This window comes from Chiroxiphia lanceolata, unplaced genomic scaffold, assembly GCF_009829145.1.
Source record: "Chiroxiphia lanceolata isolate bChiLan1 unplaced genomic scaffold, bChiLan1.pri scaffold_61_arrow_ctg1, whole genome shotgun sequence".
In the NCBI taxonomy this organism is placed as follows: Eukaryota; Metazoa; Chordata; class Aves; order Passeriformes; family Pipridae; genus Chiroxiphia; species Chiroxiphia lanceolata.
Window position 1 is genome coordinate 27,427 of NW_022476528.1, and position 14,735 is coordinate 42,161.

Genomic DNA, 14,735 nt, shown 5'->3' on the forward strand with positions numbered 1-14,735 from the left:
TTTCCGCCCCTGGATCCTGGTTTTCTGTCCCTGGATCCCAGTTTTCCACCCCTGGATCCTGATTTTCCACCCCTGGATCCTGGTTTTTCACCCCTGGATCCCGATTTTCTGCCCCTGGATCCCAGTTTTCCACCCCTGGATCCCGGTTTTCCACCCCTGGATCCTGGTTTTTCACCCCTGGATCCCAGTTTTCCACCCCTGGATCCTGGTTTTCCCTTCCCGGGTCGTTCTCCCGCATTCCCGGCGCTGTTTTCCATCGGGAAAAGGGATTTTTCCTGGCAAGGAAAACCAGGAGCCGCCGTGCCCCGATCCCACCAAACTTCCTGGTGGATTTGGGATCACCCGGGAAAAATCCCACTGGGAACGACCAGAAAATCCCACCGGGAATCACCAGAAAATCCCGGTGGGAATCACCAGAAAATCCCGCCGGGAATCACCAGAAAATCCCACCGGGAATCACCAGAAAATCCCGGTGGGAACGTGGGAAATGTGGGCACGGAGTGGCCCCTCCCCCCCCTCGGATTGGAAGGACAAACCCCCCAAAATCCGGAGGGAAAATCCCAAATCCGTGGGAAGAGCGACAGCGGAGCCGCTCCCGGGGCGGGAACGCCCGGAATGAGACGTTGGAGCCCTCAAGACTCAACAACGGCAACTCAACGGCAACTCAACGGCAACCCAAGGCCAACTCAACGTCAACTCAACGTCAACTCAACGTCAACTCAACGGCAACCCAACCCCAACTCAACCTCAACCTCAACCCAACCCCAACTCAACCTCAACCCGATGTCAACATCAACCCCAACCTCAAAGTCAACCCCAAACTCAACCTCAACTCAAACTCGACCCCAACCCCAATTTCAACCTCGACGTCGACTTGACGTCAACTCGACCTCAACCCCAAACTCAACCTCAACCCAGCCCCAACCCAACCCAACGTCAACCCAACCCAACCTCAACCTCAACCCAACCCAGCCCCAACCCAACCTCAACCCAACCCAACCTCAACCCAACCTCAACCCAACCCAACCTCAACCCAACCCAACCTCAACACCAACCCAACCTCAACACCGACCCCAACTCCAACTCCACCCCAACCCCCCAACTCACCCCCGACCCCCACCCGGGCGCGGGGTCGGAATCCCCCCCCCCGCTGCCGGGCAGAGCCCCCTCACCTGCTGCAGGAACATCTGCATGGACTCCTGGCCCAGGACGGTGCCGGGCGCGGCCGCGGGGCCCAACAGGATCTTCTCGGGGCTGCCGGCGAGCCCCGGGCTGGGCTGGGACGTCCCGCTCGCCGCCGCCGGCACGTTGAGCTGCAGCGGCGCCGCGGCGGGCGCGGCGGGCTGGACGGTGAGGACGGAGCCCGGGTCGGCGCCGGGGCTGGGGCTGGCGCCGGGGGCGGCGCCGGGGGCGGCCTGGATGCTGACGGCGGCTCCCAAACCGTCGCCGGCGTTGAGCATGACCTGGTTGGCCAACGTCACCCCTTGGATCACCGTGGGCGCCGCCGCCGCCGCCGCCTGGCTCTGGCTGGGCAGCGTCCCCGCCAGCGACACTGGCATCTGGAAGAGCGCCGGTTGGCCGACCTGGCCCGGCTGGAGCTGGATGGGCGCCGACAGGATGTGGGCGGTGCCGTGGGCGTTGGGCGACGTCAGCACCTGGCCCAGGTTGAGCTGCCCGGCCAAGTTCTGGTTGGTCAAGATCTGCGCCGGCAGCGCCTGGTTGGCGATGAGCTGGGCGCCGGCGCCCTGGCCGGCGATGATGCCGGCGCCGTGCGAGGCCGCCAGGATCTGGCCGCCCACGTTGGCCGGCAGCGCCGAGAGCGGCTGCGGCAGCTGCACGGCCGAGGCGCCGGCCAGCTGGCCCGGCAGCAGGAACTGGTTCTGCCCCTGGAAGTGCTGCGCCGGGATGACGATGCTGCCGCCCTGGTTGAGCACGTGCACGCTCATGGACTTGCCCAGCGCCGCCGGCGGTTGGGGCGGCGGCGGCTTGAAGACGTTGGGGGGGAAGCCCGAGAGCACCACGTTGGGCGCGGCCTTGCCGGCCATGAAGGTCAGGTTCTGCTGGGGCTTGGCCTGGGCCTCGCCGGGCAGCGCCAGCGCGTTGTTGGGCGCGAAGGGCTTGGGCGTGATCTGGTAGAGCTTCTGCTGGAGGACGCCGGCGGGCTTGGGCTGGATGGGCGTGGGCGTGCGGTGGATGATGACGTTGGGCGCCGGCACCAGGGAGCCGCCCAGGCCCGAGGTGACGGTGAGCGGCTGCGACGCCGGCGACGCCACGCCGCCGAACACCGAGTTGCCGTTGAGCGTGGTGGTGGCCACGGCCGGGAGGCTCTTCTGGATGACCAGCCCCGCCCCGCCCTGCGAGGACGGAGCCGCCGCCGCCAGCGCCGCCGCCTCGGGCTGCGCGATGTAACCGCCCACGGCCGCCACCGGCGCCGGCTTGGCCAGCAGCTGCTGCGCCGCGGGCTGGTTGATGGCCATCACCTGCTGGCCCACCACCTGGATGGGCCCGATGCCCAGCGCGCCGCCGGGGCTGCCGTTGGGCAGCCCGGGCAGGTTGGGCAGGGGCTGGATGGTGACGTTGCCCAGCCCCACCTGCTGCAGGAAGGGCTGGACGCTGATGGCCTTGTTGACCACGTCGGCGCCCACCGGCTGCTGCACCAGGGCCTGGTGGGCCAGCACGGCGGGCGGCTGGATGCCCAGCAGGTCGGCGCCGCCGGAGAAGATCTGGGGGGTGCCGTCGGCCGCCTGCACCACGGGCTGCAGCGCCGGCAGCTGGAAGGAGCCCAGGTCCAGCTCGGCCTCGGCCTCCAGGGTCTGCTCGGTGATGTTGGCCTCCTGCAGGCTCTGCTGGAGGATGTCGCACGGCTGCTCGGCGCCGGCGCCGGCGCCCGAGGGCGAGCCCAGGATGTCATCCTCCAGGAAGTCCAGGTCCACGCTGGCCGGCGGTTGGCTCGGCTCCGCGCTCAGCGGGTTCCCGGCGGGCTCCTGCCCGTGGAGCTGCGGCAACGGAGACGGGACGGGCGGTCAGAGAGGGGCACGACCGACGGAACCCAACGGAACTCAACGGAACCCAACGGAACTCAACGCGAACCGCTCAGTGAAAGTCAACAAAAGGCAACAAAAACTCAAGGAAACTCAACCGAACTTCACCAAACTCCACCAAACTCAACGAAAACTCAACGGAAACTCAACGAAACTCAACCATCAACCAAAACTCAACAGAAGCTTAACGAAAACTCACCAAAAGTCACCCAACCAAACTCAGCTAAACTCAACCAAACTCAATGGAAACTCAATCAAACTCCACCAACCCAAACTCATGGGAAAGTCCCCAAATCTCACCCAACCAAACTCAACCAACTCCACCAAACTCAACAAACCCAAACTCAAGGAAACCCCCTCAAACTCAACCAACCCAAACTCAAGGAAAAGTCCCCAAATCTCACCCAACCAAACTCAACCAAACCTCAATCAAACCTCAACCAACTCAAACTCAAGGAAAACTCCCCAAACCTCAACCAAATTCAACCAACCCCCCCCCCAAACTCAATAAACCCAAACTCCACCAAACTCAACCAACTCAACCAAACTCAACCTCAAACTCAATCAAACTCAACCAAACTCAACCTCAAACTCAACCAAACTCAACCTCAAACTCAATCAACCTCAACCAAACTCAACCAAACTCCTCCAAACTGGGGAGTTTTGGGGCTTTCCGGCGCCGAACCGTCGGAATTCCGGGCGCGTCCGGCAGTTTTCCCGCTCCGGAATCTCCAGCTCGGAGGGACAAAGAGGGGTTTGGGGAAAGAAAGGGGAAAATCCCGGGGGAAAAGGGGGGAAATGAGGGGAAAAAAAATCCCAAGCGGCGGCCGAGCCGGAGGGAAAAGGGGAAGGAGGAGAAATCCCGGGAAAAGGGGAAGGAGGGGAAATCCCGGGAAAAGGGGAAGGATTTCTGGGAGAACCAGTTTGGGCTTTGGCTGAAAGGGAGAGGAAGAAAAAGGGGGGGAAAAAAAAAAAAAAACGGGATCAAAATGAAAATCGGGGATTTTTTAGGAGGGAAAAAAACGACCCCAAAACGAAAAAAAAATTCCAGGGAAAACCAAGGAAAACCGAGGGAAAAAAATCAAGGGAATCGAGGGCCGGGGGGGGTCATGCTCGTTGTCCATGCACAGGAGTCCATGCACAGGGGGGAAAAGGAGGGAAAAAAGGGCATTTTCCGGCTCGAATTCCGGGTTTATCCCGGATTTTTCCCCCCCCCCCGCTCCGGGGGGGCTCCGGAGGAATTGGGAAAAACGGGATCTTTCTCCCGAGGAACGGAGTTTTCCGGGGGTTTTCCCGAGTTTCCGGGATTCCCTGCGGGCTCCTGGTTCCTCCTTTCTCCCTTTTCCATCCCGGGTTTTCTCCCGGAGCCGAATCCGTCGGGAAAATTAATAAATATCCTCGTTTTTGCCCTTAAATCGAGGGATTTCGGGACTTTATCTCGGGAAATCCCAAGGGAAAAATTCCCAGGGTTTCGCCTCGTCGTCCAGCCCCGGGAAAGGGATGGAATTCCACTCGGGAAAGGCCAAAAAAACCGGGAAAAAAGGGAAAGGGGAGCGGGAATACCGGGAATACCGGGAATACTGGGAATACTGGGAATACCTACCCCAGCACCTTCAAAAAAGGCACTGGCAGCATCTCCTGAGTTGTCCAGGAGATCATCACTGTCAATCTGGAATTAGAAACAGGGATTTACTGGGAGTTTAGGGAGAAAAGGGGGAAAAAAACATGGGAAAAAAATGGGGAGAAAATGAGAGAAAAAACGGGGGAAAATGAGAAAAAAATGAGGAAAAAAATGGAAAAAAACGGGAAAAAACGGGGGGAAAACGGGGAAAATATGGGGAGAAAAATGGGGAAAAAACGGGAAGAAAATGAGAAAAAAATGAGGAGAAAAATGGGAAAAAACGGGGAAAAATTTGAAAATAAAATGGGAAAAAATGGGGAATAAATGGGAAAAAAATGAGAAAAGAATGGGGAAAAAATGGGAAAAAATAGGGAAAAAATGGGAAGAAAATAAGAAAAGATGAGAAAAAAATGAGAAAAAATGGAGAAAAATAGGAAAAAAATTAAGAAAAAAAGGAAAAAAATGGAAAAAAAAAGAGAAAAAAATGGAGAAAAATGGGGAAAAATGAGAAAAAAAATGGGGGAAAAAAGGGGAAAAAATGAGGAAAAAAATGAGGGAAAAAAGTGGGAAAACCAAGTGGGATTGCAAAGGAAAAGTGGGATGTGGTGGTGGGGGAGGGGCGGTCCCTCCGCTTCCAAATGGCCCCCAAATCCCTCTGGGCCGGCGGGAAAAATTCCTAAAAAACCCCAATGGGATGGAAAAAGTCGGGATGGATGAAGGAGGGGGGGGGTGGGATGGAAAACAAAGGGGGGTTTGGGGGGAAAAAAGGGGGATTTTGGGGGGTTTTGGGGGGTCTCACCTTCTCGGATCCATGTAAAAAATCGTTCAGGGCCTGAGGATCGCTGGGAAAAAAAAGCGGGAAAAGGGGATTAGGGAGCGGAATTCCGGGATTTGGGGGGGGGGGGGACGACTCTGAGGGGTTTTCCCGGGGAGGATCCCGAAATTCGGGATTCTAGGGGGACCCTGGGGGGGCTCCCGGGGGGCTCTGGGACGGATGTCGCCCTTTTTTGGGACGTTCCCGGGGTTTTTGGGGAGATTTCCCAACTTTTTTAGGACGTTTTCCGCTTTTTGGGGGAGTTTCCAGCCCTTTTTGGGGACGTTTCCAGGCAATTTTGGGATGTTTCCCGCCCTTTTCGGGGCATTTCTGGATTTTTTGGGGCATTTCCAGCCTTTTTTGGGACATTTCCCACCCTTTTTGGGGCATTTCCAGCCTTTTCCGGGACATTTCCCAGCGTTTTCCGGATGTTTCCCACCCTTTCGGGACGTTTTCCGTGGGTTTTGGGACATTTTCAACCCTTTTGGGGACATTTCCTGCCCTTCCAGGGTCATTCCCAACCCTTTTTGGGATCTTTTCCACCGGTTTTGGGACATTTCCAAATGTTTCCAGGACAATTCTCACTTTTCCAGGACAATTCCCACCTTTTCCAGGACAATTCCCCCCCTTTTTGAACCATTCCCAGCCCATTTTGGGCGGTTTTCCCCCCATTTTGGGCCATTTCCAGCCAGTTTTGGGCCCTTTCCCGCCCTTTCCAGAACAATTCCCACCTTTTCCAGGACAATTCCCCCCCTTTTTGAACCATTCCCAGCCAGTTTTGGGCCCTTTTCCCCCCATTTTGGGCCATTTCCTGCCCTTTCCAGGACAATTCCCACCTTTTCCAGAACAATTCCCACCTTTCCCAGGACAATTCCCCCCCTTTTGAACCATTTCCAGCCCATTTTGGGCCGTTTTCCCCCCATTTTGGGCCCTTTTCCCCCCATTTTGAGCCCTTTCCCGCCCTTTCCAGGACAATTCCCACCTTTTCCAGGACAATTCCCGCCCTTCCCAAGCCAACTCCCACCTTTCCCAGGACATTTCCCACCTTTTCCAGGACATTTCCCCCCCCGTTTTGGGCCCTTTTCCCCCCATTTTGGGCCGTTTCCAGCCGGTTTTGGGCCCTTTCCCGCCCTTTCCAGGCCCTTTCCAGACCCATTCCCACTTTTTTTTTGGGAATCGTGCCCCCCCCCCGGGATTCCCGGGACTCACCAGATGACATCGAGGAGGCACCGCCCGTCTTCATCATCCATGACAACTGCCAACACGGACACAAACCGTCACTTTTCCAGGGAAAAACCCGGAAAACCCGGGAATTCCGGGAGCCTTCGGGGCCCTTTTCCCTCTTCCCCTCAGCTCCGGGCGGGGAGCAGTGGGAAATTCGGGATAAAACCCCCGGGAAAAGGGGGAATAGGGAGCGAGGGCCGCGGGGTTTTCCGGCTTTTTCGGGGGGGTTTTGGGAGCGAATTCCAAGGAAAAAGAGGGATAATGGGGAGGGAGGAGGGGATGAGGAGGGAATTCCTTAAGGAATCCATCAGGATTCCCGCTGGGAATTGGTCCCTCCGGGAATCCCCCAGGGAAAAGATTCCTCTGGGAATCCCTCAGGGAAAGGGATCGATCCCGAAATTCCCGAAATCCGGGAAGGAGCCGCTTCCTCTGGGAATCCCTCAGGGAAAAGATTCCTCAAAAAATCCGTCTGGGAAAGGATCGATCCCAAAATTCCCAAAGGAATTGATTCCTCTGGGAATCCCTCAGGGAAAGGATTGATCCCGAAATTCCCAAAGGAGCTGATTCCTCTGGGAATCCGGGCAGGAAGAGATCCCTCCTGGAATCCCTCAGGGAATGGATTCCCTTGGGAATTTCCCCAGGAAAGGAGGCGTCGGGAAAGGATGGGATTGATCCCGAAATTCCTCCGGGAAGGAACTGATCCCAAAATTCCCCAGGGGAGGAATTGATCCCTAAATTCCTCCAGGAACAAACTGATCCCGAAATTCCCCAGGGAAGGATTGGGTTGATCCCGAAATTCCTCTGGGAACAAACTGATCCCAAAATTCCTCAGGGAAGAATTGAGTTGATCCCAAAATTCCTCTGGGAACAGAGGGATCCTTAAATTCTTCAGGGAAGGAATTGATCCCAAAACTCCCCTGGGAATAAAGGGATCCCTGAATTCCTCAGGGAAGGAATTGATCCCAAAATCCCCCCTGGGAATGGATTCCTTTGGGAATCCCCCAAGGAAAGGATCCCTCGGGAATTCCAGCAGGGAAAGGATCCATCCCAACATCCCCCCAGGAAGGAATCGATCCCAAAATTCCCTAGGGAAAGAACTGATCCCTAAATCCCTCTGGGAACAAACTGATCCCAAAATTTCTCTGGGAATTGATCCCAAAATTCCTCTGGGAATGGATTCCTTTGGGAATCCCCCAAGGAAAGGATTTCTCGGGAATTCCAACAGGGAAAGGATCGATCCCGAAATTCCCCTGGAAGGAACTGATCCCAAAATTCCTCCAGGAAGGAATTGATCCCAAAATCCCCCCCGGAAAGAATTGATCCCAAAATTCCTCTGGGGACTGATCCCTCGGGAATTCCAGCAGGGAAAGGATCCATCCCAAAATTCCCCCTGGAAGGAACTGATCCCAAAATTCCCCCTGGAAGGAATTGATCCCAAAATTCCCCCTGGAAAGAATTGATCCCAAAATTCCTCCGGGAAGGAATTGATCCCAAAATTCCCCCTGGAAGGAATTGATCCCAAAATTCCTCTGGGAACTGATCCCTCGGGAATTCCAGCAGGGAAAGAATTGATCCCAAAATCTCCCCAGGAAGGAATTGATCCCAAAATTCCCCCTGGAAGGAATTGATCCCAAAATTCCCCCTGGAAGGAATTGATCCCAAAATCCCTCCAGGAAGGAATTGATCCCAAATTCCCTCCTCCGCCCCCTCTCCCAGAATCCCTGGAGGAACCCTTGGAATCCCTCCCCTCCCCCCCCCTTCCCATTCCCAAGGAAACGGCCCCAAATATGGGAAAAACAAACAATTCCAGGGATTCCTGCAGCTTTTTTTGGGAGAAGCCTGGAAAAAAAAAACCCCAAAGGGGTCGGGGCGGATTCCGAACATTCCAAGGCCCCGAAGGGTCCCTGGGCCGGGGGAAATTCCCGGTTTTCCCCCTCAGCCCCAGGATTCCCGAGGATTCCCGAGGATTCCCGAGGATTCCCGAGGCTCAGAGATCCCCAAATCCCCATTTCCAGGAGACAACTGGGATAAATCCGGGATCAGACCAGGAGAAATCTGGGATAAATCCAGGATAAATTTGGGATAAATCCAGGATACAACTGGGATAAATCCGGGATCAAACCAGGATAAATTTGGGATAAATCTGGGATACCACTGGGATAAATCTGGGATCAAACCAGGATAAATTTGGGATAAATCCAGGATACCACTGGGATAAATCTGGGATCAAACCAGGATAAATTTGGGATCAAACAGGAACGAATCCAGGATGAATCCAGGATAAATCCAAGATACAACTGGGATAAAACCGGGATAAATCTGGGATCAGACCGGGATAAACCTGGGATAAATCCAGGATAAATTTGGGATAAATCCAGGATACAACTGGGATAAATCCGGGATCAAACCAGGATAAATCCAGGATCAAACCAGGATAAATCCGGGATCAAACTGGGATAAATTTGGGATAAATCCAGGATAAATCCGGGATAAATCCAGGATACAACTGGGATAAACCTGGGATCAAACTGGGATAAATTTGGGATAAATCTGGGATCCCACTGGGATAAATCTGGGATCAAACCAGGATAAACCTGGGATAAATTCGGGATCAAAGCAGGATGAACTCAGAATAAAACCAGGAGAAATTTGGGATCAAACAGGAAAAAATCCAGGATAAATCCGGGATCAAACCAGGATAAACGTGGGATAAATCCAGAATAATTGTGGGATAAATCCGGGATCAAACCAGGATAAATTTGGGATAAATCCAGGATAAACTTGGGATCAGACCAGGATAAATTTAGGATAAATCCAGGATACAACTGGGATAAATCCGGGATCAAACCAGGATAAATTTGGGATAAATCCAGGATAAATGTGGGATAAATCCAGGATAAATGTGGGATAAATCCAGGATACAACTGGGATAAATCTGGGATCAAACCAGGATAAATCTGGGATAAATCCAGGATAAATTTGGGATCAAACAGGAACGAATCCAGGATGAATCCAGGATAAATCCAGGATAAATGTGGGATAAATCCAAGATACAACTGGGATAAATTCGGGATAAATCCGGGATAAATTTGGGATAAATCCAGGATACAACTGGGATCAAACCAGGATCAAAGCAGGATGAACTCAGAATAAACCCAGGATAAATTTGGGATCAAACAGGAACAAATCCAGGATGAATCCAGGATAAAACTGGGATAGATCCGGGATAAATCCAGGATACAAATGGTATAAATTCAGGATAAATGTGGGATAAATCCAGAATAAATGTGGGATAAATCCAGGATAAATTTGGGATAAATCCAGAATAAATGTGGGATAAATTTGGGATAAAACAGGAACAAATCCAGGATGAATCCGGGATAAATCCAGGATACAACTGGGACAAACCTGGGATAAAACTGGGATAAATTTGGGATCAAACCAGGATAAATTTGGGATAAATCCAGGCTACAACTGGGATAAATCTGGGATCAAAGCAGGATAAATCCCAAATAAAACCAGGATAAATTTGGGATCAAACCAGGACGAATCCAGGATAAATCCAGGATACAACTGGGATAAATCTGGGATCAAACCAGGATAAATTTGGGATAAATCCAAGGTACAACTGGGATAAATCTGGGATGAATCCAGGATGAATCCAGGTTAAATCTGGGATGAATCTGGGATGAATCCCAGATAAATCTGGGATAAATTTGGGATAAGTGGGGGCAGGGGAACGAATGAAGACGGGAGAGAACCGGGAGAGCAACGAGCCGGAGTTTATTGGGATCGGGAATTCCGGGGGGAATTTTGGGATCAGGGAATTCCAAGGGGGGGGTTTATTGGGATCAGGGAATTCCAGGAGGTTTATTGGGATCGGGAATTCTGGGGGAGATTTTGGGATCAGGGAATTCCAAGGGGGGATTTTGGGATCAGGGAATTCCAAAGGGGAATTTTGGGATCAGGGAATTCTGGGGGGTTTATTGGGATCAGGGAATTCCAGGAGGTTTATTGGGATCGGGAATTCTGGGGGGATTTTGGGATCAGGGAATTCCGGGGGAATTTTGGGATCATGGAATTCCAGGGGAATTTTGGGACCAGGGAATTCCAGGGGGGTTTATTGGGATCGTGGAATTCTGGGGAGAGATTTTGGGATCGGGGAATTCCAGGGAGTTTATTGGGATCAGGGAATTCCAGGAGGTTTATTGGGATTGTGGAATTCTGGGGGGGGGGGGTTGGGATGGGGGAATTCTGGGGGGATTTTGGGATCAGGGAATTCCGGGGGGGATTTTGGGATTGGGAATTCCAGGGGGGGATTTTGGGATCAGGGAATTCTGGGAGGTTTATTGGGATCAGGAATTCCAGGGGGGGGTTTTGGGATCAGGGAACTCCGGGGGGATTTTGGGATCAGGGAATTCTGGGGGGGGGAAATTTGGGAAGAGTTGGGAGCCCTCGGGAAAAGGGGGATTCCAAAGGGATCCGGGGGGGAGGGGAGGGGAGGGAAGAGGAGGAGGAGGAGGAAGAGGAAGGAGAAGAAGAGGAGGAGGAAAAGGAGGAAGAGGAGGAAGAGGAAGGAGAAAAGCAGGAGGAGGAAGAGGAGGAGGAAGAGGAAGAGAAGGAGAAGGAAGGGGAGAAGGAAGGGGAGGAAGAGGAGGAAGAGGAGGAGGAGGAAGAGGAGGAGGAGGAAGAGGAGGAAGAGGAAGAGGAGGAAGAGGAAGAGGAGGAGGAGGAAGAAGAGGAAGGCCACCCAGAGCCAGGTTGGGCACAGACCCTGAGGAGGAGGAGGAAGAAGAGAATGAGGAGGAGGAGGAAGAGCAACAGGAAGAGGAGGAAGAGGAAGGAGAAAAGCAGGAGGAGGAAGAGCAGGAAGAGGAGGAGGAAGAAGAGGAAGAAGAGGAGGAAGAGGAGGAAGAAGAGGAGGAAGAACACTCAGAGCCGGGCTGGGCACAGGCCCTGAGGAGGAGGAAGAAGAGGAAGAAGAGGAAGAAGAGGAAGAAGAGGAAGAAGAGGAAGAAGAAGAAAAAGAGGAAGGAGAAAAGCAGGAAGAGGAAGAAGAGGAGGAGGAAGAAGAAGAGAAGGAGGAAGAAGAGGAGGAAGAGGAGGAGGAAGAGGAAGGAAAAAAGCAAGAGCAGGAAGAGGAGGAAGAAGAGGAGGAGGAGGAAGGAGAGGAAGAAGAAAAGCAGGAGGAGGAAGAGGAGGAGAAAGAAGAGGAAGAAGAAGAGGAAGAAGAGGAAGAAGAGGAAAAAGAGAAAGAAGAGGAGGAAGAAGAGGAAGAAGAGCAGGAAGAAGAGGAGGAAGAAGAGGAAGAAGAGGAGGAAGAGGAGGAAGAAGAGGAGGAAGGCCACTCAGAGCCAGGCTGGGCACAGGCCCTGAGGAGGAGGAGGAGGAGGAGGAGGAAGAGCAGCAGGAGGAGGAAGAGGAGGGGACAGAAAACAGGCCCAGGGGCAGCTCCAGACCAGGAGGAAGAGGAGGAGGAAGAAGAGGAGGAGGAGGAGGAGGAAGATGAGGGGAGACACAACAAGTCCTGGAGGAAGAAGGGGAGGAAGAGGAAGAGCAGCAGGAGGAGGAGGAAGGTGAGGAAGGCCACACACCCAGAGCAGGGGCAGCTCCAAACCCAGCCCCGAGGAAGAGGAGGAGGAGGAAGAAGAGGAGGAGGAGGAAGGAGGAAGAGCAGCAAGGGGAGGAAGAAGAGGAGGAGGAGGAAGGAGGAAGAGGAAGATGAGGAGGAAGAGCAGCAAGAAGAGGAGGAAGAGGAGGAGGAAGAGGAGGAGGAAGAGGAGGAGGAAGAGAAGGAGGAAGAGGAGGAGGAAGAGCAGCAAGAGGAGAAGGAAGAAGATGAGGAAGAGGAATAAGAAGGAAGAGGATGAGGAGGAAGAGCAGGAGGAGGAGGAGGAGGAAGAGGAAGATGAGGAAGAAGAGGAGGAGGAAAAAGAAGCAGGAGGAAGAGGAGGATGAGGAGGAAGAGGAGGAGGAAGAAGAAGAGGATGAGGAGGAGAAGGAGGAAGAGCAGCAGCAGGAGGAGGATGAGGAGGATGAGGAGGGAGAGGAAGGCCACGAACCCCCGGAGCAGGGGCAGCTCCAGAGACCCCGAGGGAGAGGAGGAGGAGGAGGGAGAGGAGGAGGAAGAGGAGGAGGAAGAGGAGGAGGAAGAGGAGGAGGAAGAGGAGGAGGAAGAGCAGCACAAGGAGCAGAGCCGGAGGAGGAGGAGGAGGGAGATGAGGAAGGCCACCAAAAACGAGCCCGGGGGCAGCTCCAAACCCAGTCCCTGAGGAGGAGGAGGAGGAGGAAGAGGAAGAGTAGAGGGATGAGGAAGAGCAGGAGGAGGAGGAGGAAGATGAAGAAGATGAGGAGGAAGAGTAGAAGGAGGAGGAGGAGGAAGAGGAGGAAGAGGCAGAGCAGGGGGATGAGGAAGATGAGGAAGAAGAGTAGCAAAGGGAGGAGGAAGAGCAGGGGCTGAGGAAGATGAGGAGGAAGAGCAGGGGCTGAGGAAGATGAGGAGGAAGAGCAGCAAAGGGAGGAGGAAGAGGAGGAGGAAGAGCAGCAGCAGAAAGAAGAGGAAGATGAGGAGGAGGAAGAGCAGGGGGGTGAGGAAGATGAGGAGGAAGAGCAGCAGGAGAAGGAGGAAGAGGAGGCAGAGGCAGAGCAAGAAGATGAGGAAGGTGAGGAGGAAGAGCAGCGGGAGGAGGAGGAGGAAGACGAGGAGGACGAAGAGCAGGGGGGTGAGGAAGATGAGGAGGAAGAGCGGCGGGAGGAGGAGGAGGAAGATGAGGAAGAGGCAGAGCAGGGGGGTGAGGAAGATGAGGAGGAAGAGCGGTGGGATGAGCGGAGCCGGAGGAGGAGGAGGAGGAGGAGGAAGAGGAGGAAGAGCAGCTCCAGTGGCAGCAGCAGGAGGAGGAGGAGGAGGAGGAGGAGGAAGAGGAGGAGGAAGAGCAGCGGGAGGAGGAGGAGGAAGATGAGGCAGAGGCAGAGCAGGGGGATGAGGAAGAGGAGGAGGAAGAGCAGCAAAGGGAGGAGGAGGAAGAGGAGGAAGATGAGGAGGAAGAGCAGCGGGAGGAGCGGAGCGGGAGGAGGAGGAGGAAGAGGAGGAAGATGAGGCAGAGGCAGAGTGAGGAGATGAGGAAGATGAGGAGGAAGAGCAGCAAAGGGAGGAGGAAGATGAGGAGGAAGAGGAGGAGGAAGAGCAGCGGGAGGAGCGGAGCGGGAGGAGGAGGAAGATGAGGCAGAGGCAGAGCAAGAAGATGAGGAAGAGGAGGAAGAGCAGCAAAGGGAGGAGGAAGACGAGGAGGAAGAAGAAGAGGAAGATGAGGAGGAAGATGAGGAGGAAGATGAGGAGGAAGACGAGGAGGAAGAGGAGGAGGAAGAGGAGGAGGAAGAGCAGCGGGAGGAGCGGAGCGGGAGGAGGAAGAAGAGCAGGAGGATGAGGATGATGAGGAGGATGAGGAGGCGGCCGCCGAGGCCGAAGGCCCCTCCCCGCCCCCCCCTCCCCCAATTTGGGGCCCGTCTCGCTCTGTTTTCAGCGGGGGGGGGGCGGGGCCCCTTCCCCCACCCCCCCCCCCCCCCCCCCCCCTCCCTCCTCCTCCCCCCCCCCCCCCTTGGGGGGGCCGCCGCCCCCCCCCCCCACCCCCCACCCCGGCGCGGCGCGAGGGGGGGCCCGGCGGGAGGGGGGGGAGGGGCGGCTGTCGCGACAGGGCCGCGATTTGGGGGCGAAGCGGGCGCTTTTTTGGCGGGGGGCGGACTCACCGTGTGAGGCCCGAGCGGCGCCCGGCGCGGGGTCTCCCAGGCGCCCCCGCACGGGCGGCCCGCCCCGAGGACCCCGCCGGGCCCCGCCGCTTAGGGGGCCGCGGCGCTGCCTGATCGCCGCCGCCGCGCGCCCCAAAAAAAAAAAACCGACCCGGAAAAAAAACCCACCAAAAACACCAAAAAACGGCCAAAAAAAGGATAAAAAGGGATCGGCGGGGGATCCCCCACCCCAGCGGGGGACACCCCCCAGTCGGAGGGGGGGGGGGAAGGTGGGCGGGGATTAATTAGCGAA

General features: G+C 55.2%; 1 protein-coding gene across 1 annotated transcript in view; it reads right to left on the bottom strand.

Annotated features, from left to right (window-relative positions):
• The window catches only part of BICRA (BRD4 interacting chromatin remodeling complex associated protein), a 29,263-nt gene extending 14,786 nt beyond the window's left edge, over positions 1 to 14,477 (bottom strand). The window contains exons 1-5 of the mRNA XM_032677467.1: positions 14,440 to 14,477; positions 6,686 to 6,731; positions 5,462 to 5,504; positions 4,645 to 4,710; positions 1,173 to 2,996 (exon numbers count right to left, since the gene is read on the bottom strand). Of these exons, the coding sequence (XP_032533358.1) occupies positions 1,173 to 2,996; positions 4,645 to 4,710; positions 5,462 to 5,504; positions 6,686 to 6,726 (1,974 nt within the window). The 5' untranslated portion in view covers positions 6,727 to 6,731; positions 14,440 to 14,477. The remainder of the gene's footprint in view (positions 1 to 1,172; positions 2,997 to 4,644; positions 4,711 to 5,461; positions 5,505 to 6,685; positions 6,732 to 14,439) is intronic.
• Between the last annotated feature and the right edge of the window lie 258 nt (positions 14,478 to 14,735).